Source organism: Triplophysa rosa, linkage group LG6 (assembly GCF_024868665.1).
Source record: "Triplophysa rosa linkage group LG6, Trosa_1v2, whole genome shotgun sequence".
NCBI lineage: Eukaryota > Metazoa > Chordata > Actinopteri > Cypriniformes > Nemacheilidae > Triplophysa > Triplophysa rosa.
Window position 1 is genome coordinate 28,182,147 of NC_079895.1, and position 8,159 is coordinate 28,190,305.

At 40.5% G+C, this 8,159-nt stretch overlaps 1 protein-coding gene across 4 annotated transcripts in view; it reads left to right on the forward strand.

Moving 5' to 3' along the window:
- map4k4 (mitogen-activated protein kinase kinase kinase kinase 4) overlaps window positions 1-8,159 on the forward strand; it is a 62,388-nt gene that overhangs the window by 26,950 nt on the left and 27,279 nt on the right. For all 4 annotated transcript variants that reach the window (XR_008963188.1, XR_008963189.1, XM_057336937.1 and 1 more), the window contains exons 7-11: window positions 1,586-1,716; window positions 4,151-4,205; window positions 6,607-6,685; window positions 6,771-6,946; window positions 7,033-7,105. Coding sequence is in view for 2 of the 4 variants with exons in the window: in XM_057336937.1 (XP_057192920.1) it covers window positions 1,586-1,716; window positions 4,151-4,205; window positions 6,607-6,685; window positions 6,771-6,946; window positions 7,033-7,105 (514 nt within the window). In the remaining 2 variants the exon portion in view is untranslated. The remainder of the gene's footprint in view (window positions 1-1,585; window positions 1,717-4,150; window positions 4,206-6,606; window positions 6,686-6,770; window positions 6,947-7,032; window positions 7,106-8,159) is intronic.

The window sequence follows — 8,159 nt, forward strand, 5'->3', positions numbered from 1 at the left end:
TGTTTTACATAGTCACAGTGGCTTCATGGTTTCCTGAAATCATATTTTTTAATCATAAAACAAAGGCTTAAATTAGATATGTGAGAGGAAAGCGATCACATAGAGAAACAGTTCAAACTAAAAACACATCATATTATATGCTTATATTGAGCAGATATGAGGGGAACACGATCGTTTTTTGAAAATGTTTGTTCGTGAGTATATTTAATATAACGTAATGCGAACTTGCTATTGCTACACTTGTGCTGTTGTTCAGCCGCGAGGTGCGCGCTCCCATTGCGACGGGAAAGTAATATGTAACGTCACCGCTCATGCGCGAGACGCACGCAAACATCCAAATGCCTCCGTTTAGTGTTATGTTTATATAGAAAAAATATGATAAAGTAGTGCCGCGGCATAGAAAGACGCATTCTGTGTGAATGGCCAGTCACAGTGCAACAGTGAAAAGGGACCCCACTGAAACAGTGTCGCGCCGCGTTCCACACGTCGTTTATGCAACATACACCGATAATGCGGTATATTAAATATTCATATCATAATAAAAATACACACCGGTATTCGGTACGAACCGGTATATCGCCCAGCACTACCATGAGGTGCCATGTTGAACTTCCAGTGACCAGTATGAGAGAGTGAGAGCGTTAACACCAAATTAAACACACCTGCTCCCCATTCACACCTGAGACCTTGTAACACTAACGGAATCACATGACACCGCGGAGGGAAAATGGCCAATTGGGCCCAATTTGGACATTTTCACTTAGGGTTGTACTCACTTTTGTTGCTAGCGGTTTAGACATTAATGGCTGCGTGTTGAGGTATTTTGAGGGGACAGCAAATGTACACTGTTATACAAGCTGTACACTCACTACTTTACATTGTAGCAAAGTGTCATTTCTTCAGTGTTGAAAAGATATAATCAAATATTGTCTAAAATGTGAGGGGTGTACTCACTTCTGTGAGATACTGTATGTTCATGTTTTTATGCCTAAACAGTCAGTGACATGGGTAGGGCTATTAGAGCTCATTTATTGACAGATCAGCTGCTTCACCATGCCGCTCACCGCATAGAGAACAAGCAGAGAAACACCACCCTCAAATGTATTTTGTTTATGGTGTTTAGTTGTAATGTAAGGAATACTGTTTCCTGGTCCAAGCCTCAGCTCAGTACTCTCAAGTGAGAGTACTTTTTAAACGGCCATTTATGGGCACTTTTTATTCATATCATACTTTTATAAACTCACTGTGTAGTACACTACAGTCTCATCGCTCCCACGATTGTTCTGATAACATCACGTTATTATTTTATTAACGTTCCAAAAGATCTATTTTTGACTTGTGAATTGATTTTAAATCGTCCGTGTCCGCGACGGGATTCATCTGAGAATCACATTTTCTATTCTCCTACTGTGGATACTTAAGTATGTCATGTTTTTCTACAAAGTGAGAAATTGTGTTGCATGTCAGACTTAAATAGCATTTGGTTTAAATGGTTATGTCTATCTCTGGTTTTGTACAGATCATATTGTGCAGTAGGTGAGTATAGTAGCTGGTGATAACTGAGCTCTCTGGTTTACTTCTTCAGTTGACTTTGGTGTTAGCGCTCAGCTCGATCGAACCGTTGGCCGGAGGAACACTTTCATTGGAACACCGTATTGGATGGCTCCAGAGGTCATCGCCTGTGACGAAAACCCAGACGCTACCTACGACTACAGGGTACAAACCCAAAACACCAGCTATGAAAAAGATGTTTAGTTTTAAAGCACACCTGCGAGACACTAGTCAGGTGCGTAGGGTACCAAAAAGGAAAAGAAATCTTACACGTTTTGACGGTTGGCTGCGATTTATTACGCAGCTTGTCAGTGAAGACCAGTTAAATGTTGCTGCATCTGAAATCTAGAGGGCGCTCTCATGCAGAAACTCCAAATATGCCCTGCAGAAGAAGAACCCTAACCCAATTCAAAGGCTGCAGACTCCAGAGGCCTTAGAAAGACCTTCACTCTGCTTTCACATCGAGCAGCATTTCCTGCTGATCACAGAGCCGGGCTTCACCGACAAACTGCGCATGAAACATAATCGCTGCCTTCTCATAATTGCACTAGCCAGCTCGATGTAAACACCATTTAGTGGTCATGGCGATTTATCGTGCATCTGTAGCCTAGTATGTAGGTTTATGGCAAAGATTGAATACAAACTCCGCACACTAATCAACAGGAGACGACATGATGAGGTCAACAGGAGGCCCCCTGTGGTCTTGGTTGTGTTGGTAAAAGCAGAAGAAAAGACCTGATTTCTCATGTAGAGTTCATTCATGATGTCGTGTCTGTAGTCTTGTTGAATATGAAGTGTTAGGGAGCCAAAACAAGAGGCAGCAACATTGAACTGAAGTGCTCTTTTGGATTGATACACTTCAGTAGGTTTGAATGATGAAGCTGTCTTCAGCGATATGTTGATATGTTTTGATAAATGACAGGTATTTCTTCTTCTCATGTATTTGTCATCATTTCAGTCATCAGTTACATCTCGCAGACAATCATTTTTACAGTTACTATCGCAAACATTCATCTTATGATGCACATGCTTGTTTAATAGCATTTTGAATATAACATTCTGACTACATATTTGAATAACTTTGGCAAGTTGAAATACTGTGGAATTGTTCTCTGTTTCTGTTAGTTTTAAGGCCTTGACACACCGAGCCGACGATCGGATGTCTGGCAATGTCAGGTGGTTTTTAAGCGTCGGTTGGTATAGTTTTGTTGGTGTGGCGTGTTTTTTGGCCGATTCTGCATGTTGAATCGTCTAAGGGACGCGTCAGAGAGAAAGAGAACTCAGATTGGCTGTTCAGCCTAGAGAATGAGCGCAGAAGGAAAAACGTAACTGATGAATCCGAATGCAGAATTATCCACGACCTCACCCATGTAGTGCGGTTTCTCCTCTTTTTGACAAGAAAAAGACCAATGTCTGATAATGCCAGTGCCGATTGAAATTTTGTAGCCATGACTGAAAAAACAACAACACATATCTCTCTGCAATGAGCGTGGCTTGTGTTAACAATGGCTGAACGCTGCTTGCTTGTACATTCACAGTTCTAACTTTTCCAGCTTTCCTGTTTAAATGCAGAGTGCCACCTGCTGGTTCTCAGAGGCTAATCGCTAGTTGATTATCAACTGTAGTCTGTGTGGTGTACTCAAGTGCACAGGCAAAGCAAGGAGACGTCATGGTCAGGTTACCTCAGCGCTAGTTCTGTTTGATGTGTCCTGGCCTTTAAACACTTAGGGGCGGTTTTCTGGACAGGGCATAAAGCTAGTCCCAGACTAAAATAAATGTTAGCTGTCTAAACTGGAAACAGCTTGTACTGACATATGTTAAAATTAGGGCTGTCGCGATAAACCGACGATAAATATCACGTGATTTATGCACTGCTTTTGAGTGAAGTACAAGAAAATGCTGCTGCATCCGAAAGCCAGAGGGCGCTCTCGTGCAGAAACTCCAAATACGCACTGCAGAAGAAGACCATAACACCTTCTAGAATCTAGGAAATGCCTAAGGACATGTTTTTATCACTGTTACTCAAGCCTCATCAGGTATTTTTATGATAATAAAGTATATTTATAATGATCATGTTTGACGGGTGTTGCTTTTTCAAATGCACATTATAAGCGACTCACTAGCACTGCTTTTAGATCGAGCAGCATTTCTACTGATCCCAGAGCCGTGCTTCACTGACAAGCTACGCATTAAAAAAATATCGACACATTGCATATCGCACTCAGCTCGATTACAATAGGATTTAGTGGTATCGCGATAAAGTGTCGTGCAGCCCTGGTTAAAATGCATCAGTGCCGTCGTGTTGTCTCAGAATGTACACCAGTTTTGTTCTTTGTAAGGCATGTTTGTAAAAACAACTTAAATCTCTTAATTTATCAGAGGCCTAGTCCTGGTTTAATGAAATCTCTGTCCAGGAAACCACCCCAATAGTGACTGTCACATTGTACAATACTGACATGACAGAACCAATGAGACTGCCCTGTTTCAGTTTATTTTCCAGCCAGGAGGCTCTGTATATTGCCTACAGTCTTCAGTATTAACACATGACTCATTTACATGACACGTCCAGGTGTTATAATGATGTTATGTTTCTCTGCAGAGTGATTTGTGGTCCTGTGGTATCACGGCTATAGAGATGGCTGAGGGAGCTCCTCGTGAGTACTTTACATAATTCAATTTCAGGTCATTTCTATAGTGCTCTTTACAATGTGCTTTGTTTCTGAGCAGCTGTACAGACAATAGATATAGGTATAGCAATAATTATTACATAAAAATAGCGAAAGAAAAACATAAAAGAAAAAAACAATAACCTTGACAATAATGCAATAGCGTGTGTATATATACAGTTCCTTGTATTCAACACCTTTCATTTTATTCACATTTTGTTGTGTTGCTGCTTTAAATGAGTTTTTTTACATTAATATACACTCCATACACAATGACAAAACAAAAAATATTTATACTTTTTTTTATTAAAATAATAAAAAACTGAAATTATAATTATTGCTTAATTTATTTTTAATTTTAAGGGCTTAATATTTCCTAGTCTTTAAATGCTTTTATAAAACAGTTGCATGTATTAAATTTGTAAAAAAAAAGGCCCGTCTACATGTAATAAACAGTTGGTGCTGTAAAGCTTCAGCAGCTTGTGTGCGTGCGTGTGTTTGCTAATAAACATCCTCCTGAGTCTGCTGCTGTAAAAGAAAACTGACTGAACAGACATGATATTATATAACCACATGCACATTGCTAGTCATACATCGATGTATCCAAAATCCATGTGCTTGAAAATGATAGGTGTAACAGTGTTTCCCCTACAATTACCTTAGGGGGCGCCCGCCCCTCCAACGGCACCCCCAGCCCCTCGAAAGTCAAGTTAAATGTATTTTCTATATAGCGCCAGATCACAAGAGAAGTCATTTAAGGTCACCTTTCCTATAGAACATGTCTATACCTTGTTCTTTTAAACTAACTAAGTAATATTGTTTTTTATCTTATTTGCACGGTGGCATGTCATTTCTGTCTCTACATGCTCGCGCACGTCAACCACCTGAAATGCAGATACACATATTTGCGTAGTGGTGAAGATGGGAATATTCGCTCTCCTGTTCGAGTCCAAGTACAGAGAAGACGCACGGCCTGCCCCTGACAAGCAACAACAGTTCAGTCACCACCGAATGACAGGTTTTCACCCAGCTTGGCTTCGTTCCATCCGCACCGCGAGACAGAATGAACCATCAAAAAATCTGTATCACTATTTCTGTGGTTTAAATTGAGCAGCGCGTCTACATAACTGAGATGTACACATCACGCTCACTCAGGGACATGTATGTTGATTATATTTTGCCGCTATATCCTCTCATATCTTTATTTAGCGCCAAACGTGCTTCATTTGAACCCTTTCCGCTCCGCGAGCGCTGCTTCTCCCGCCAAAGACGCGTCGAATGTAAAGATGCAGCAGTAGCCTAATAAAGTATTTTTAGCTGTCAGTCAGTTTACTGTTTGCTATATAGGTTTGTGACAGATTATAAAACATAACGTCTAGTATCTACATTTAGGGTTAATGATAGTAATAATATTAATAGCATAAATAATCAGCATGTTAAGAGCATTTCACAATGAATCATGTTTTAATAGGAAAGAATATGTAGAATCAGTTCTAGTATGAATGGCATGGAAAGGCTGTTGAGGCTCATGATAAATTATTTTTTTTAAATATTAAAATAGGCCTCTAGGACTTCGCTTTGGCACCAGACAGTACAACCCATTTTCTCAGTTACCAGGCCTTCTATGTTTCATACATACTGTGGCTATCAGAATATAAAATAAATGGCCTGATAAAACATTACATGTTAACTTTTTATATACATATTCGACTGGGCTCAATTGATTAAATATTATTTAAATAAAAAGTGTTGTCCGGACCTCCGCCACAAAATATAGAGAATATAGAGACCAAAGCTGTAAACCTAAGGGAAACACTGTAAAATAAATGAACCCCAGCATGTTTTATCCCAAATAAATGTATTTAAGCATTAAATGGTTAATAAGGACACTTGACTGGATTAGCATTAACCCTAACTATTAAACACGCAAACAGGAATATTTATTTCAATGTAACATTTAAATTAAACCATGCTTCAACATTCGTAATGCAGCCCAACCGCTGACACATATGGAGTGATTTTGCGGACTAAATTAAAAAGGAATTGCAAACTGCATTTGCAAATGCGTTTTCTATTTGTTTGTGTCAAAATTGTGACATAATTCAAACGCAAATGCAAACCGTTTGCAGTGGTTGAGTCCTTCAATAAATCTGGATGTTTCCTTCATTCACCACAAAACTTTGTTTGGCCTCTTTTATGTGGATTTAAAGCCGCAGATCAACCGCTCGTCATGTCATATTGCGTGTATTAAAAGTTCCAAGTTTCGGCAAGTTTCTTTTTTCTTTTTTTAGGGACCGACTTGTGAAGTTCTGGGATTTTTGACAACACTAATATGAAAGTATGTTCTTGAACTGTCTTTATGAATTGGGGTTAATTATGTGTTTTGCAGCATTGTGTGACATGCATCCAATGCGAGCACTCTTCCTCATTCCCAGAAATCCTCCACCCAGACTGAAGTCAAAGAAATGGTCAGTATCTTCATCTGTCCAGTGTTACTGCACTGTGAAACATCATTCTCTTAACTTCCTCTACCATGATGCTCTTCTGTCGCAGGTCAAAGAAGTTCTTCAGTTTCATCGAGGGTTGTCTGGTGAAGAACTACACGCAGCGGCCGCCCACCGACCAACTCCTCAAACATCCGTTCATCAGAGACCAACCCAACGAGAGACAAGTGCGAATCCAGCTGAAGGACCACCTGGACCGCTGCCGCAAGAAACGGGGCGAGAAAGGTACCATCCAGATTCAATTCGGGCTTTACGTTCCCATAGCGACTGTGTGCGCTGGTGTGTGTGATGTGTTTGTGTTGACACTGCAGACGAGACTGAATATGAATACAGCGGCAGTGAGGAAGAAGAGGAGGAGGCTCAGGAGCAGGAGGGCGAGCCCAGGTATTAAATTAGCAACCTGTGTGTGTTTACGAAGAATGAAAAGCTTTCACTGTGACGTCTGATAAGTCCTTGTAAAATGCAGATTTCTGTTGTTTGGCAGTTATTCTTAACGTGCAGTAAGTTCAGTGCTAACTGTATTCTTTGGCAGAGGAATTGTTGCAGTTGTTGAGGAAAGCAGTGATTTATTGTGCATCTACTGTGTGTCGTTTGTCATATTGGGTTATAAAAGCAGTGAATTACTAGGGGATTAATCCACCCACTACATGAGCTTTTAGATCTGAAACTCAAAGCACACTGTAGTTTTCAGGGCTCCAGACTACCTTTTTTTACTAGGAGCACTATAGCCCATGACTGAAATTTTTAGGAGCGCACCTTAAATCAGCATGCAATGCAATTATTCAAATTTTCACCAAAATAACTGAATTACTGACTAGGGCTGGAACGATTCCTCAAGTAACTTAAGTAATTTGAATAAAAAAAATAAATTTGCCTCGAAGATTTGTTTAATCTATTTATCTACAGTACACACAGAGCACCGCGTTTCCCCACGGGCCATTATTACTGATGCACAGCCCGCTAAACAGGCGCTACAAACTAATACTTTCACATTTGTCCGCGAGACTGTTTTGTCATGGTTTCTACGGCAGTACAAGCAGAAACCGAGGGTAATGCCAAAGACTGCCGTAGACTTACTTTGCAAAGTGCAAACGCCACAGATTGGGTTTTACTAATATAATCTTTAATTTTGTCATTTAAAACACCTCTCCCCTTTAATCTTTACAACTGCGCAGCTTGAAGAGATGCATGCAAAACACAACTTGTGCTGCACAGAGAGACACATCTGACTTTAAAACTGTGCACCTCGCGCTGCACGGAAAGACGCATGCACAGAGAGACACGTCTGACTTTAAAACTGTGCACCTCGCACTGCACGAAGAGACGCATGCACAGAGAGACACGTCTGACTTTAAAACTGCGCACCTCGCACTGCACGAAGAGACGCATGCACAGAGAGACACGTCTGACTTTAAAACTGCGCACCTCGCGCTGCACG